We start from the raw sequence: 17,983 nt of genomic DNA on the forward strand, positions 1-17,983 counted from the left end.
AAATTACTTGGCAACGTGTGAAAATGGACTAATTGGCACGAGTTAATGTGAATGAACGTCGGCTAAAATTAGAGAGCTCGCCAGAAGGAATAGTTGCTTGGCTGCCCGTCCAGACAGGACTGACTTGTGTTAACCGCTTGTTTCGACTAATTTGCTTCAATAAAAAAAAAAAAAAAAAACAGAACCACAAAGTTGAATAAAATTTAAAAGCTAGCCAGCATTTTCTTGTTTTGACTTTGGTCAGCAATCTTGGCACAGTAAAATATTCAAACACTATACTCACCCCCCCAAAAATATGCGTGAAATGTCAGTGATTGTAATTTAAAAAAAAAAAAAGAAAGATTGAATCTGAGCCAAATTTTTGTGCATTCTTTAATTTAGCTAAGTAACTGCGAATGTGGGCCGTCCTAAGTTGATACTGTTCCACTCCAGTCCTGGAGGGGGCACTGTTGCTCATCCGCAAGCTTGACTATTTCCCAAAATGTTTTCAAAATTTTTGGACAATTCCTGGTACAAACTACGGGTTGTGATTTCTGATTGAATCAAGATGTCATGGCTTGATCCATAAATCGAATTGCCGCTCGGTATCGATGATCTGCTTACCTACTCAAAATATGCACACTAAAACCTGGAGAGTAGAAATCCTGCAGAAAGGAATTGAAAATCATCAATCTTTGATCATCTCTTGGTTTAACCGATGATGCTCCGACCGGCCTCCTCCGCCTACATTGGCGTTCTCATGGCTGCCGTGGCGTCTGCGTGCCAGAAGAGAGAAATTAGAAGAGGGCGAGAGGAGAGGAAGCGGCGTCTCTTGACAGGCGCGTGGCAGCGCCTTTAATCTCGACAGCCATTTGTGCTGTCAGCGCAAAGGCGAGTCGCAGGGGGAAGCGTGGATATAGCGTGAACACTTTATGATTCTCGTGGGTGAGAAACGCTGCAGCGCACTTTTGATTGACGCCGGCAAGACAAATGAATGTAACTACGATGAACATATTCTGGGGCTCACAAAATAAAAACACCTCGCGCTTTTGTAAATATTGACACTTGGGCCCAATTTGGGCAGTTTCACTCAGAGGTGTACTCGCTTTCGGCGCTGCTTAAACCACAAAAGTTACAACAGCAGAAGCGATTTCAAATGTGCGTGCGTGTGCGTGTGCGTACGATCTGCAGCAGCGAGCTTAGGCAGGCAAAAGGTGCGAGCACGCAAGTAATTGACCTATTTGTAAAAGTCAGCAGTTCCTGTTGTTCTTCTTATTGGTCAGCTTGTGTGTGTACTTGATGACTCACCGCTGTGATTCAGCTGATAACCGCTGGCACGTTTCTTTTTTTCACCTCTACTGTGACTATGGAGGCGTGCACGGTGGTGACAAGACAGCTTGTGATTGAGCAGAAGATGGGAAATAGAAGGATGGCGCTAAATGGAAAAGTATGACATGCCCTTAAAATTGGAAAGAGCGAGTGCAACCTTTATTTTATTTTTTTTTTTTAACTGAGCTTGTTTTATTTGACAAACTCGTCACTTGAAATTGACCCAATGACAAGCTCATTGCCATTGGTGGGAAAGTAAAGAAATTACTGAGAAGAAAATAATACAAAATGTATGTCTTTGAGAAGATTTTTCTCCATTTGTGTGAGTGTCTGCTGCATGCACCACATGCACAGATCAGCACTAAAAAGTGTAATTTGGCAGTTTCGTCATGAAGTACGGCCTCCACGAGTGAAAATGCGATCCTTAAAAATTCTTTTGCTGTCTTCCTCGCAAGGCTGGCTTTTTTTAAACAAGCCACTTGTTGTCATGGTAACCAATCATACACAATTTTGGCCCGGCAGTAGAGGGTGTGGATTGAGCAGTGGCTCATTTGCATGAGACAGCTTCAGTTTTTCAGATGCCTGCCGTTTTTGAAAGACTCACACTGGTCGTACATTTGGATTGGCGGAGAACAACGAAGGCAGTGGCGCAAAAATAAAACGCCATCGTAAATGATGTCACTCTATACTTTTTGAGACTGAAATGCGTCGTGAGAGGCGGGACATTATCGATGGGCTCCCCCCCAAAATTCAGAATTGCTCTTTTTCGCAGCTTCCATTTCACACGCGCTTCAATGATATTTGAGGATAGACCGGTCTCATTTTCGGAAGACTACATCCGCTGGCTTGTAGCATTAATACGGTCGTTGACACCGCCGTAAATGTCATGCCACAGGAGCAGAAAGGCAAGTAAGCCTGCTTTAAATTGGCCAATTGGAAGACTTGACGCTAATAACACATCATTACCGATTCATTGACTTCACGCGTTTGTGAAGTGGACGAACCGGTTGGAGCCCTCGTATCTATTGGACTTGATAACATCTTGGGGTTGGCTAACGGGAGGCGGTGGGTGGCTAGTAAACATATTTCAGTGCTGCATCCTGCGTGTGACAGGATAACGTCGCGGAGGGTTGAGGTGTGGAAACGAGGACGGCTGGTTGGCGGCAAGAAGAGGAAAAGAGTATTTACGGCAGCACGGTTTGCCACTTCCATCTCCGAGTAATCCCGCCCGCAGCGTCTACCGAGATCACAAACGGCACACGGGAGCGCAATGCTAGTCGCGTGATGACACACGCACATATTGCGCGTGCACATAGAGTAGAACGCGACACACATGAACTCCATCCTGCGGTGTGTTCCACTTGCTCCTAAGATACGACAAACATTCAGTAATGTGGACGAGTGAGCTGACCTTTTATCAAGATTAGGCGCTTTGATTTGCTTTAACAGAGGGCGACATGGCCACGTAATGTGTATAACTGTCTGGTGCGCCCATCGGAAAGTTAAAACGTGCTGCGCTCATGCCCGGTACCGGGTTCTCGTCGGAGGTTCCGAGAGGTTTGACATTTGCAACACTCCGAAATGACCTCCCTCTGCACGTTCGAGGAAGTCAGGATGACGATCATTGCTCTCCGCCCGCTGCTTAAATGAGTTTTTCCAATTGCACGCCGTGCCTTATGATCATCATTGCATCATATTTCATCCTGAGAAGCTGATGGTGAGGTGCCCCACCCTTGACTCGTCAATGCCGTCCAAAATATCAAATGGGAGAAAGATGAAACGATGAGTCTTGAAGGCTAGAGATGGTCGACTTGTAGGTTCCCTCTCAGGAAAACCCTATTCATTAACTTTTATCGCCAGCTCATTCAGCGTTCACTGTGGGAATTCTTTAATGGTATAAACAAAGCTTTGTGCATACACACACACACACACACACACACACGAATCTGGCTGTCTTGTTATAGCCTAAAAAGAGTACCAGTAGGTAGTTTGCGCAACTTCCTGTACACTGTAGCTTTAAGCAGACTGACACGTTGTGCTTGTGTTATCAAAAGATGAATAACGGTGTGTGTGTGTGTGTGTTGTACTACTACGACTACGCTGTGCCCACAGCTCCCAGTCAGGAGCATCTAAATAATTCAAGCTCGTTTCTTGCCAGCTTGGTTATGTCAGAGTCCCGACGACGGTGTCACACTCTTCAAGCTCCTTGTCACAACTTCACTTTAAATGACTGGAGAGTCATTTTAAAAAGGAGAAAAAAATGCCAATGAAAGAAATGAATTGGTTAATGTTGGTTAATGCAATGTGATTTCTTCCAGCCAATTCCAAAATACTGCAAAACTTGGGAACGTTTCTTTTTCTATACGATGAGTAGCAATAGATGTGATTAGTTTCAGGGTCAAACGTAAAAATACCTAAGATGCAAATCTGCTTTGTGTTAACATTAATTCTGAGACTCTTTTAAGAAACAGGAATTCATCCTTTCCCTGCAGACTTTCGTTCCATATATGGACAATTTCCCGACCTACGCACTGTCAAAAAAGTACGGGAAAAAAAATGCAAATGAGAAAGCGGTTTTCTTTGTCCGGGCAATTTTAGAGGACGCGCCTGCTAAAGCGCGTCGGGACTTTGATGACGGGATGGCTTTGTTCTAATTGCAGAGCGATCAATCAGGAGGCGAATATTTGTGTCGTTAATTAGCTCCTGCAAACACTGCGGAGGTCAAACGGGGAGCCTGTCCCACGCATGCCGACTCGAGCTGCGAGTTGTTTGAAGGACGTCAGGCAAGCTCCTCCCTGGCGGGAGCTACCTGTGGCGTGGATGGCTCGGCAATGTCGAGTGGAACAGATGAAGAGTGTCCGCCTCCTCACAAATTCTTGTCCTGAGAGTCGCCCGGCTGACTTTCTCCCCGGGCCCACTGCGGGGCTCGGATCCCCTCTGTCTCCTGCTGTCGCTTTCCATTTCTCTCAATTTTTTTTTTTATCACATTGCGCCTCCCTCGCTTCGCCCTCGACCGCTCTCACTGTCGTTCCTTCCTCCGGTGCCGCTTATCGTCCCGGAACGTCCTTCTCTGCACCTTCCCCCGGACCTCAGCCGTTTCATTTGACGTTTGATTTAGTCATTGATTATTTATGTGCAGGAGATGAGACAAACAGTCTGCTTTCTCAAACGTCTAAACTGGACTTTGGGACCCCTTTTACTTTGCCAAAGTGTCCTTACTAACCTGCGTCACGGAAATAATCTAACAACCGTGCCAAACGGTCTGGCGCTTTTCGACCCAAAAGGTTTTCATCCGGGTTGAGGGTTGTCGGCCTCCGAGAAATTTGCTGTCAGGAGTGGGATGGGCTCACCGACTCTGGTCCTTCCAATCTTGCCTATTTTAGATGTTCCCCTCCTCCAACACACCTCATTGAAATGATCAGCGCATGAGTAAGCGCCACAGAAGCCCGATAACCATCCTAGAGTTGCCGACGCCTGCTTTCGAAATTTCGGATGGTACAGGAAGTGAAATCTGCCAACGACCGTATTTTACGGACTCTAAGCCGCTACTTTTTTCCTCGATTTTGAACCATACGGCGAATACAACGGTGCGGCTTTTCTGTGAATTTTTCCTTCACCTGTAGGGGGCGCTCTATTGTTCGGAAAATACGCTAAATAAATCTCTTTTTTTTTTTCTTGGGTCTAATTAGCAAAGTTGTTGCCGTGTTATTGTTTATAACGGCTTATAGTCTGCGGCTTGTAAATCGTTTATTTTTTTGTGGGTTGCAGTGGCTTATATGCGGGTGTGAAGGGCCAGTGAGATGGAGCGTCCTGCCTCTAAGGTTATCAGCGCAATCTGGCAACCTCTCAAGTTAAAGTTCAGGGTACTCATTTCCAAATCCTCAGACAAACACGATGCCAAAGCTCCAAACGCCGGTTGCGGGTACTCGTCAGACCTCGGAGGCAAATGTTGTCGGAAGGATTCGGATGCCCTTAGCGGAAATGTCAAACATCTGTAGAACGTGTTGCACTAATGCTACGATTCCCCTAACAGACAGAATTTGGAGTCCAGATCATAAACAAAAGACAAGAATGGAGGACATCGTTTTCTCGCACCTTCTTACAGGACCGCTCGCGCCTGGCAAAAGCTTCAACTGCTGCTGTCCGGCCGCCAGCCAGAGGCAAGACCCTGGCGGGCGGCCATGACGGAGGACATTGAAGCTCCATTCCAGCTCTGGATCAAGCCCATCAAGAGAAGGCCTCTGTCGCGTTAAGTGCACATTAGCTGGCGTTAGATGTATTCCCATCGCTTTTCCTCAGCCCAGTTCCACACTAAACGCTTTCAAATGGAATCGTTACATCATCTGGCAATGTATCTGTCATCAGACTGTTTTTAATAAGACGTCTCAGACATTGTGCAAGCAGACGCTAAGTGTCCAAAATGTGATGTAACTGGCCTCCTTTTTGCTTCAATTGGAAGCTATTTGGGAAATTGTTACTTCTTAGAGGCTTTTAAGCTCAAAGATTTATCCACTTGCAAGGCTTTTTATACTTTTTTTTTTCTTCTTCCTCCGAGTCAGTCGCAGACAGACTGTGTGTACGTGCGTGTACGGGATTCCTTCCCAAAGTGTCGCTGAACAACACGACAGTCGCCCCTGATGTGAGCTGGGAAACCTGCGTGGGATTCCCATCTGTTCACCACCGCCCGTAATGTCTGCCGTCCGTTATGCAAAAACACACAAAACTCATTCAGAAAGTTGGTCGAGCTCGAGGTCATGACGGGACAAAAAAAAAAAAAAAAGGATGAAAAGGAACTTTGAGTGCACCACCTTAGTGACAAGCTATGGCACCCTATAGGATATTGCCTCAGAACTCCTACGATGACCCTTTAACAGGGTCACGCATGTACATGTATGGTCCAAAGCAGGGGTGGGCAAACTACGGCCCTGGGGCCACATGCGGCCCGTTAAACGTTTTAATGCGGCCCGCCGAACTTGAAAAAAAATTCAATGAACAAATATCCAGTGTTTTGTGATTTTCAAGAAGCACCATTAAATAATTTTGCTATTTTTCAGATGTAATTTCAAGCGAGACGTCGCCTTCTCAATGAAAGTCACCATTTTAGAAAGTTGCAGTACGATTTTTTTTCTGAAAAATGATTATCGATAGGCCGGGAGCTTTAATGATCTCAATGCCATAGCAAATGTTGCTACAGGAGAAGGAATACAATGTTGAATGATCTTTTTGGGACCTTGGCACGAAACCTTGCAATGGTTTCTCTTGAGAGGGTGCAAATATTTCCTTTAAATTTATTCCATGAATTGCTCCGACATCAAAGCAGTGCCGTTGCTAAAAGTAGCTGTTCTTCTCTCATTAAAATCCTGAAATATGAATTGTAACTTGCTGAATGAATCAATATGCACCATGTATCCATTTTATAGCACACAACCTCCGAGTGGCAATCTCTGGGAGCGACAGCCAGGGTACACCACCCAGGTCTGTTTGACACCCAATCGCAAGGAAAAAAATACATAAATAAATATAAATATATATATTAGTGTGTCGGCTATATATGTAAATGTTTGTGGATGCGACTGCAGCCGCATCCAGATTCCCTGTCCGCGTCTGACTGACGCTCACCACCCCTCCATCCTCCCCCCATCCTCTTCCTCCCCTCCCTCCTCTTTCTCATTTTGGTGGCGCTGTGCGCAAAGCTCCAGCGCCGGACTGGACGCAGTTTTGACGGTCCAAAACGCTGCTGGAGATTTCCAAAGGAACAAGAAGAAGGGGGAGGGGGGAAAAACTGAGAATATCAAGACATGGATATTGAGATGCGTCACTCTGTTTTCTTTTTCTTTTTTTAAATGATGATTTCTCTCTTTCCACGTAGATGTTGGTCTTGCCCCGCGGGCTGCTAAACGAGAAGCCGCAGCTTCAAATGTCTCCAATCAGTTTATAAGCGCCACAAGATGAGGATTTCTTCACGCCGCTGGTTTTTGTTGATATTTTGGGGCTTGTGGGGACTGTCGCTGGCTGCTTTCCCCAGCAGCGTCCAGATTGGTAAGTGCGAGTGTGTTTTTTTTTTTAATTCCAAGAATGGACCGTGGATGAATGAATGCGTGCGCTCGTTCGGACTGTCAGTCTCTTCAATTTGGATCCCAACACATTTTCTTGGATGTGTGCGCGCAAATCTTGGTTATGTGCATGTTAGCGCACGCTTACTCCATGTGTGTGCGTACGCGTGTACGTCTGCGTGCGTGCGCGCGCGCGCGCGCGTGCGTGCGAGTAGAGGCAAGAGTGTGTGCATCTCATCAACGCACTGCAGCAAAGTGACTGCTTTTCTCCATGCAGTTTGCATGTGCACAGAATGCGCGTGTGTGCATTGCAATTAAGCTCCGCGGACATTGGCAGGATTCGTCCAATGACGAGTGTTCCTTTAAATCAAGGGTCGGAAACCAACGGTTAGTGGGCCAGTTGCAATTTGTTCCAGCACACCGACAACCTTATAGGTTCTTTTGCACAATGCCTTGAGAGAGGATTATTTCTAGCGATGCAAGCAATCTTTTAGAAAATTTGAAGTATTGCGGCGGTGAACTCAACTCACCAATATGCATCCGTTTGGCAGATCAACAATTCGTGAAAAACAGAGGTTTTAGGTTGTTTATTGCCACTCCCAGTTGAGATTTACAGTCAAGCTAAACAGAAAACAAAGAGAATTACACCCTGTATATTTAAACCAACCACATCGCTTCGCTCTTCAGTCTGCTAGCTTTACACATGTCGTCGGGCAATGTAACAGTACTCAAGCATATTCTTTATCCTCTGCGTAGAGTGAGCCATCGTGCTGTATTGATGACCTGAGAGAATGTTGAAATGTCTCAATGAACAATGTGGTGTACTGCCCCCCAGTGGCCAAGGTTGGCACACCAGAAGGAAAACCACAGGGGCATTTCCATTGATGCAGGAAGACAACTGTTTTTCGTTGTAGTATTGTAGTGTCGGAAGTTGACAGCATGTTGGCGTAGTGGTTAGGACGTTCACCTCACAATCAGTTCAAATCTGCGTTTTACTTTTGCCTCCTCCCTCTTAGGTTAATTGAAGACCAAAGTGTGATTGGTTATTTGTTTATGTGCCTCTGCCATTGGCTGCTAAGCAGTCCAGGGTGAAACCCGTCTCACTCAGCCAAACTCAGCCGAGCTCAGCCATGGCCTGAAAAGTGGACAATCGCTATAGAAAATGGATGAATGGATTTTTATTTGATGCCGATGACGTCTCGCACAGCCTCCATTCTGATGCGCAATGACAGGCTGTTCCGACGATTGTGCTTGTCTCTTTAGATTATGTGATACGCTATAGTACCCCCAGGGAGTTCAGAGGTCGGGTTCTGTTATGAAAGCGTGCTGCTGGGCCGGCGGCGATGTGCCATTGTGCTGTTAGTGGAAATAAAAGTGCCGATGGATGGAGCCACGATCCGGGCTCATGTCGCATTGATGCTCGCCATGCTTTGGCATCGCCTCCAGTACTGCAATTGTGGATTTTTTTTTTTTCAATCTCAATGTACACTGCATGGTTCACAGAAAGCAGTAATGTGGAGTAGGAATATGCTCATTTCAGATTTTAGTCATTGGGCGGCCAGGGCCAGAGTGGGACTGATTTTTTTTTTTTTTTTTTTTAAGGTCCGTACTTTTTGGGATCAGACCAGCCCACTTGAGTTCTCAATTCCCCCCATACGTACGTACGTGTAGTGGGTGCGCGTTCCTGCTCGTATGTTTAGCATACCATCCGCAGTCAGGGTTTCATGAAATCAAATGCGCACAAAATTCCCAAACGTGCTCAACACACTCCGAATAAAAGCGTGTTTTGGGCACTGTTCTCTTCATTTTTTTTTTTCATGTCCCAGCATGCATTGCCTTTGCACTGGATGGGGAGCTAGGAGAGGAAGTGCTGACATCCCCGACAGGAAATCAATCGACCGCATCCACAAAAGCGTCAAGTATCCTTCGATTGAACATAAAAAAATAGATTGGCTCTAGATCCTGTTTACGATGATTAAACTTTATGCTTTTAAAGTTGGCGGTCATCAAGAAGGCGGTTCCCTTCAGCGCCAAACGTGTTTTTTTTTTTTGTTTCTTTTTTTTTAATTCCCACACCAAACGCAATGCAAATTGTTCCATTCTGACTCATTGGTCGGATTGTTCTCTTGTCTGTAATTAACAGAGGCTGCAAGCATTTGGTAACAAATTTAGGTTCAAGGAGGTCGACCGTTAAAAAAAAAAAATAAATAAATAAAAAATATAGAGCCTGACATTTCGTTTCAAAGGACATTTGCACTGAAGAAATATGGCCCGAAGGCACGTTTTTGAAATGTGAAACAAACTGCCTCGGACGTAAATTAACTCTGACATTTGCACAAGCATGAACATCCATAATGAGGAGCTCCGTGCATGAATTTGATTGTAAAGCCGAGCGGGCCAGAGAGAAGCCAATAGTTGAAGTTGACGCTCAGCTCGTCGTTTGATAAACGTTACTACGACTGTTTGGCGCCAGCTAGCCGCGCTTCTGTTAGCAAGTCATGCTAACTGTATCTCTTCGATTGTTAGCGCCGTCAGTGAAAATCCCGAGTATCTCGAGATATATTGTCCAAATTTGAACATCTCCGGCACAATCTGGTCTCTCCAGCAGATGGATCGGCATATTTGACAGAAGCATTCATCTCCCCGCTGTTGATGCATTGGCCCATGACGCCGGTGATCCCCCTGATATTCCCGCCGGAGTTCCGCCGGTGGTTTGACATTCGTCATTCCCCCTGAATGAACAACGCAAGATAGGATGAATTGCTCTGACATGTGGCACAGATGTTCACGTGCACCTTCGGGTGCTCTGGTGATCCCCTCAACCCAAAGACAAAAACAAAACCAGTTGATGAATCAACCCGAGCCGGGAATCGAATGACATTCCCGTTGGCCCAGTTCCAATTAGTTTTCCGTGCCGTACCACCGGTGTTTACCTGCTAACATGGATTAGATGCTGAACATACTGCTGAACGGTTGAGAAATTAATCCATGCTCTGTTTGACAAGGACAAATAAAGCCCTGCAAGACCTGGCCGTTAGCGTTCCTTCACTCCGGTTCCAACATTTCGAGTCCCTGCTTTAAGATTTTTGCAATTAGGATTGCAGTGTTTGGGAAAAACCGGAACGGATAACTCCCTTTTAGTTGAGGAGTTTGGCTTACTGGGAATTCGCTGAACCTTTTCGGTCTTGCTGTTTGGGTCTGTGATTTATGAATTACTTTTGAGAGAGAGCTCCACGGGTTTTCAAATCTGAACATTTTCATATGGGCTGCAGTTCGGATTAGCGTTCCTGCTATTTGAAGAAGTAATCCCTGTTGGTCTTGCTCATTGGGTCGATGATTTACCATGGAATAGATCAGTGCTTCTCAAATAGTGGAGCGGACATGTGACCCTTCGGGACCTGCTTTTTTCCCGCCATACTACAATAAAGTGTCATTGCACCTCCACTCCAGTAGTTGGCAGTGGCGCTTTCATTGCCTATTGTGCGCAGCGAGCATTAACTCGACGGTGTTGGTTTGTTTTGCCACGAAAATGCTATTATTTATAGTTGCGGGGGGCTATGAGGCCTAAAAGAAAATTATTGAGAAGCACTGAGGTAGATCTGAACTTTTTCGTTGTTAGAACCCTGATTTGTGATAATTGCGGCCAGTACCTTGCTTTAAGATTTCCATATGATTGAAATGTGAAGATTCCTGCTTTTATATCATTGCCGACCCCCATCGTGCGAAACAAATTTTTAATTGATCTGCCCGAAGGGATCAACAGCCCATCACCTCATTATCTCTCGCCTGTGCGTCCTCGCTAAAACTCAAGCTGACCGACCACTTCGTGTCCTGAAGCACAACCTCCCCGAGACCCTCAGCCAACATTGTCTTTGTTCCTCCTCAGGCGGCTTGTTCATCCGAAACACGGATCAGGAGTACACTGCCTTTCGCTTGGCCATCTTTCTGCACAACACCAGCCCCAATGCCTCCGAAGCGCCCTTCAACCTGGTGCCTCATGTGGACAACATCGAGACGGCAAACAGCTTCGCCGTCACCAACGCCTGTAAGTGGCTTTCGTGTGCTTTGGCCTCATCAACACCGTGTTTGTTTCAGAAGATACACCGGAGCTTTTAATTAGATGATAATGCACGTTTGGTTGGGTCTTATCTTAATTTCATCGCTTGCATTGGTAAAAAGAGAAAAGCTTGACATTATCTGGGCTTTTTTGTCATCGTATATTGGATTTTATTTGCACATAGCATAGCGTCCGAATTTTTATTTATTTTTTTGGGACACTAAAAGTATGACTTGGCTTAATATTGTATTACTTAAACATTAATCGCCGTTAACGATGTCACCGCCAAATAACGTGAGGTCTTCTAGAATATTGTATCGTAAATTGCTTTCGGTACTGCTGTTTCGGTTAGCAACTGACTTCAGATTGGTTTAGTGCTTAACTCTTTCAATATGTTGAGTCGAGTCTATAAAATACGATATTTAGTTTCCGGTTTAATTTTCTATTCCGTTGTAGTCGATTTGAGGGAGGCATTTTTTTTCTTTCAATCGGACGCCGACTTGTTGTGGTGTGTTGCCAGAGAACAAAGAACATCCGTGTCGTGTTTACTCACATGTGAAGTTATGCTGCCAGTCAAAGGGGGGAAAAAAACTTCTTCCTTCTGGCTGTGCGTGTATTAAATATTTGTGTGTCGGTGGGGAGGACTTTGGTGGGGGGGGGGCGAGGGTCCTGCAAAGGCCATAAAACACAGCGGCTCAATGTCTTGTGCTATGTGCGATGTGATTCGCTGTTCTAAAAATCAATGTGTAAACTAAGCAGAGAATGAAGTGCCGTGAGCTCGGTTTGCCAATCGAAGGTTGTGTTATTTGTGTGCGACTTTTGTGTCGTTTTTTTTATCGTGTGTGTGTGACAGATTTCAAATATGTGATAAGAAGACGCTCGGCGTATTTATTCGATATGTCTGCTTTTCGGACAGGAGGTAAAAAAAAAAAAAAAATCTCATATTGCCCCTTTCAGCCTAAAAATAGCCGACCGTCTGATTGTGAATGTGGAAAGACAGATAATGTGACGCCACTCATTAAATATTATTTAGTTTATTTTGCTACAACATTGAACATTTCATGCAAATGAATTTTCTCTGAGTGGGAGTCAGCATCTATCATACACAAATGTAATGGGCCCAAATCCAAAATAAAGTGATAGCCAGTGCTTGCGGAATATTGTACAAGGAAACGAAACCAGCTCCAACACAATTAATAGAAGACACACAGATCAGACAATAAAAGAACAAATATCTGCTTGAAAGGTGCTCCTTTTTTTTCCCAAAAAGTTGCTTCTCTGCAAGGCCACCGTTAATTCCCGTCATCCGGTTCGGACTTTTCTTCTTGTGCTTGCAAGGTTACGGCATCCTTGAAACATGCAGTATGTGATCAGTATGGCGGCAGAAGGCCAGCCGGACAGACGATGGCTGCTATAAGCCACCTCTCAATGCGCAAATGCTCAAGAGCAGCGCACGTTCACGTGTACAAAGACTCGCCTATACGTATTCCCGGCAAGACGAGGGAACGGTGTGATTGTCCACCTCGGCTCTAATGGCCACGCTCTCACAGGAAGCCCATCTGCGGCCCATTGATTGGACGAGGCAAATCAGAGCAGAATTACATGAGCCAATCAATGGCGGTGATGGCTCAGGGGCCAGAATCTACTATCGAACCGCAGCGCTTGTTTCGCTACTCATTTTACACTCTTTTTAGTTCGCTAGCTCACTTTCTTGTCACTTGTTGTGACATAAAGCAAAAAAAAAAAAAGGAGACTATATTGAATCTTTAATATTGTTTTATTGGACAAAATAAAAAGTGTGAAAAACGTTTGTGATAATCTTGCACCCAGCGGTGGATAGTTCAATTACTCTTATTGCCCACGGACATTAATTCAGTACAATCCAATACAACTTTATTTGTATAGCAAATTTCACAACAGCCGCCATAGATAATGTACCGATGCTGCTGGTGATGTTGAATTGAAGAATGTGAATTATAAAACATTGGAAATGGACACAAATATTGTTTTAATGGCCAATAAAAGCCCGTGTGACGTATCTATCGGTGAAACAATTTTAATAACGTAGTTCTGAAGTAGCTAGGAGCGAAGCATCTTTCAGTATTTTCTGTGCTATTAAATGCGTTGAACGCCACATAAAATCTAATCACAACTCACTCGGTTGATGGATATTTTATTTAGCTTTGGGTTATTTCTATTCATTTTAATGCAATAGACCGCTATTAGCGGTCGATCGGGATGCGAGTATCAAACCGAATTAGTGAATAGCAAATGGGAATAAGTGGATGATCACTGTACATACAGTATGTCGATGTATTGCTGCTATGATCATTTTGTTCTTTTTCTTTTTTAAATTTTATGTAAGGTAAAATGTGAACATTTAAAACGAACTAGCATGTAGCTAACGCTAAGTAAGTAGTCATGGAGGTCAGCCACCACTGATGCACATCCAAAGCATCGATCCACTGAGGCGCTGACGTGCTCGCGATGCAGGCATGGGAGGGTGTGTGTTTGCTTTCTGCTATGCTAATCCCACGTTAGCGACACACCCATGGTGGGAATGCGAACCACGTCGACGCATTTATTAGAAGTGAGGCCACTCTGAGGATATTTATGGTTTATTTCCATTGTACTGAGAGCTACAATAAAAACGGTATCTGGCCTTCTGCAATAAAGGCAATAAAGCAATACAATTAATTGAGACACCGCTGCATAATTACCACGAGCAAATGACGCCGGTGCGGGAGATGTGGTCCAGTTGGGTGTTAAGCGTTTCCCCACACCGAAAACAGAATGTCATCAAGCTTCTCTGGTCTTTGTCATGCTAGTGACCAGGAATCATGCTTTTGATGTTTTTAAGCATCTCTGCTTGGTAAAAACAAAATGAAGTTGTCAATGTCGTAACTACAGACAGACGTGAACGGAGGCTATACACTTGAAAAACGTATAAGCGCAATATGAGCACGCGCCCTGCGTCTTTTTCATCCCCTGCAGCCATAAATGGCGTGCGGCGGCTCGTGCGCCACCCATTATTTTGACCTCACGTCTCGCCTTCATCGAAACATCTTCATCTGCGTTGAGCCCATTTATATGCGCCGTCTGACTGGCGCCGCATGTGCTCTTATAGGCGCCCGTGCGGCATAGGCGACGCTCCTTTGTGTGTCCTTGAATGGCAAAACACTGGACGTGTGTGCGTTGGCCTTATTTAAGTCTATTATCTCCTGCACGGGCTTTCATTCAGACGACTCTTCCCCATACACTTTCCTCATTTGTCTGAGGATTCTTCTGGGAAAATATATAAAAGCCCTTTTGCTGCCTGTATGGCGAAATGGCTGGTGAAAGAAAAGGATGGCGCGGAAAGGGAAAAGGGGGGGGGTGGAGGGGGGGGGGGGGGTTAATGAGAGATTAATGTGGTGAAGCTGGGAGGACGATGGTGGGAAAGAAGGAAGGCGGATAATGGTCGTACACCGTTTGCGTATATTGAAAGTCTACACTCCGCTGGTGAAATATAATTTTTTTGTGCGAAAGAAAACGAGCTCAAGATAAATCTTTTCCAAGTAATACTATTAAAGTGATCTATAACCTGCCAATTGAAAACATTTGAAGTGCTCCTCATCGAGTTCTTGCGGGCTTTTTTTTTTTTACATTTGTCAATCACACTAAAACTCTTGTTAAATGGGAGTTGCCACCATTTTGAGTGCCCCTGATTTTGATATAAAGTTCAGCTGTTCTCGTATGCCTTTCCTTTTTAGAATTGACTTGCAAAGGTTATTGGTCACTTTAACGATGGGAATAAAAATATAATAGATGATTGATCTCGGTCTCACATTTGTGTATCACAAAAAGCTGACATTTCGACAGAGGTGTGGAAACTTTTCATATCCACTCACTGAGTTGTCTTGCTTGACTATAATGACAAAGACACGTTTCCTTCAGAAATATTGGTCACTCAAAAGTTTTAGTGGTTTTAAGGTGTTTGAGTTGAGAAGTTTGCACTCTAGTCAACTTTATTCCCTTAGGGCGCATCATTACTGCGCCGAATGTAGCGATGCTGCATTTGTTTTGTTCATTTTGCAAAGGTCATATGCAAAATAAGTAACAGTCCCCTCTGGTCAAATGACGGTGAGGCTAACGCAGTCAAATTGGAGCCCTACTTAAAAAAAACAAAAAAAAAAACAGTCAAATTAGGTTCACCTGCACAATCAAATCAGATTCAATACAAGTTGGTCTAATTTTTGTTCCTACAATAGAATAATAAAAATAACTTTGACTACTACTGTTCATTTCGCTATGCTAGCAACGTTTCGTGACAGGCAGAACGAGATCACAATAAAACATTCGACCACTAAACAACTAAGCTTTGTATCCACTTGTTGCCATTTAAAAAGCAAAATAATAATGGAGTAATGTGTTCACTCTGAGTCAGTCCATTTGTGAGAAAATTGAGAGCAGATCATTTCATTTTTGTTCAGTTGTGTGACATGAACATTTTCTTTTTCAAACGGATGCCAAAAGGTTAGCAAAGGATGTCAAACTAGCGTACCTCTTGTTCAACTTTGACTCGTCCCCTTTCTTCCCGTGCACCCCCCCCATCTGTGTGCTGGTTATGTAAGTGCCCCCTGAGGCGTGTGTATGCATCAGTGCGTGTGCGCGTGTGTGTTTAGGTCACACATTTCGGGAAAGAACTCAGGGGAGGCAATTTGCACCAAACAACAATTTACTGTTGAGCCTTCCGCTGCTGTTTGATGAATGAAAATATTTCAAGTCGTAAGTTCAGCTTTTTCTTTGGCTTTTTTTTTTTTTTTTGGCCTTGTGTATCCAAAAGATGACATGCATGTATCTTTGCTCGTGATGGTGAGACATCCTCATTTTAGTTCAGGTTAAAAAGCTCCAGCGAGAGCTCAATTCTTGCTTTTTGTAGCTTTGAAGCTTATTTTTAATGCTTGCGTAAACATGAAAATAAAACTTAGAAAATAGATCGATCCCATTCATATTCTGCTCCATTTTGGGTGTGCAGCCCGGCCACTAGGGGGCAGTGTAATCGACAAACCAACTTGAATACACTTCCAGTGTTTGAATACGACGCCCAAAATATTCACGCAAATGGCTCGTGACTGATGAAACGTGCGAGTGAGGCCACGGCGGGCCGGCAGAAAGTTTGATGAGGATGACAATTATTTAAGCGCTTCTGCCGTCTGCACAGCTACCTGCTTGACTCAGTTAAAACAACAAACACAAAAATAAAAGTCTATTTTGGGTGGGGGGGATGTGAGGATGTTTGGAAAGATTTTCTTTCTCTAAACTAGGACAGGAAAGGAAGTCAAGGCGAACTCTTTGTGTTGATTGTGTGAGTGCATGAGAATTGCTACTGTGTAAACAAACAACAACAACAAAAATCGGTAAATGCATGAATGTGAAAGTGTGAGTACGCTGGGGTCCAAAATTTAAACCCCCTTTTGAATACACCCATTTCTCTTTGTTTTATGTTTAAATTTGATTTATTTTATTTTTTTGAATTTGGAAATGACGGTTGCTATGTCAAAAAACTCAGGATGCAACGTGCGCAGTCGACGTAATATAAAATGTGTAATTCACTTGCATTATTGTTTAAATTTGGAACAAACTGGGAACTCAACCAGTATCCAGACAGCAAAAGAAACCGTTCAGTCGCATTCAGATGCAAACTCTCCTATTATTTTGGAATCAATCCATTTGACACGCGACATGCTCAGATAATGAGAATGAAAAAACAAAAAAAAAAACTCATTAAACTCCTGGAACTGATGTGCGTGTTAACAATCCGCGTCCTCGTCAACCTTGAACCGCCGTGTCTTGTCCGGCCGCTAATATCAAAATTGTTCATGCAACATTAACGTTAATGAAAGCCGAACGGATTGAAGGGAATAACTTTGCCTTGCAGAAACGCCGCGGGAATATTTGAAGACGTACACAACACAAATATATCAAAAAGCTCGCAAGTGGAAAGTGACATTCTGGATTGTCCTCTGATAGTGGGCATGTACCAGGCCCCCCCCAAAAAACAGGCAAGTTCGCCTCTTCCATCCATTGGGAAAGCAAAAAGGTCACAAGGGGGATGAGTCACGTCAGGTAGCTTTTTCCCTCCTGGGGCCACATTGACGTGGAACTAATGAACGGCGCACATAATTAAGAGCGTCCGTGACAGCTTTCTCCATCAAAGCTCGAGATTTAACGAGCGTGTAATCAGCGGGCTAATTGTTTGGACACACTCGCACGTTCAACACAGATGATTTCTTTGTCTCCAGGCGAGCGTGTAGCCTACTGGCCATCTGACGGCTGATAGACCTGAAGAGGAATTAGCCGCTTGTCTTTATTTTAAACCACTAAGAGGGCTCTTCTTTTTTTTTTTGTAGATGGCTCGTGTGAAAATGTTGGCGTATCCTGATTTTGGCGCTGGGCTTTCTCAATTATTTTGTACTGTACAATAAACTACGCCTGCCATTTTCAAATGTTGAGTTGTTGTGATTTTGAAAAAAAAAAAAAAAAATAAATTTCCAGGAAAAAAAAAAACTTGCAAAGTTGCATG

General features: G+C 44.2%; 1 protein-coding gene across 5 annotated transcripts in view; it reads left to right on the forward strand.

Annotated features, from left to right (window-relative positions):
* gria4b (glutamate receptor, ionotropic, AMPA 4b) overlaps positions 1–17,983 on the forward strand; it is a 71,150-nt gene that overhangs the window by 6,949 nt on the left and 46,218 nt on the right. For 2 of the 5 annotated variants that reach the window (XM_088279210.1, XM_088279209.1), the window contains one exon: positions 11,248–11,406. In XM_088279210.1, the coding sequence (XP_088135336.1) occupies positions 11,248–11,406 (159 nt within the window). Of the gene's footprint in view, positions 1–5,874; positions 5,995–6,988; positions 7,348–11,247; positions 11,407–17,983 lie in introns of those variants that run through there. The other 3 variants (XM_088279208.1, XM_088279207.1, XM_088279211.1) reach the window with 3 other exon arrangements.

This window comes from Idiotropiscis lumnitzeri, chromosome 17, assembly GCF_059441095.1.
Source record: "Idiotropiscis lumnitzeri isolate Australia: NSW breed Sydney's pygmy pipehorse chromosome 17, RoL_Ilum_1.0, whole genome shotgun sequence".
Classification (NCBI taxonomy): domain Eukaryota; kingdom Metazoa; phylum Chordata; class Actinopteri; order Syngnathiformes; family Syngnathidae; genus Idiotropiscis; species Idiotropiscis lumnitzeri.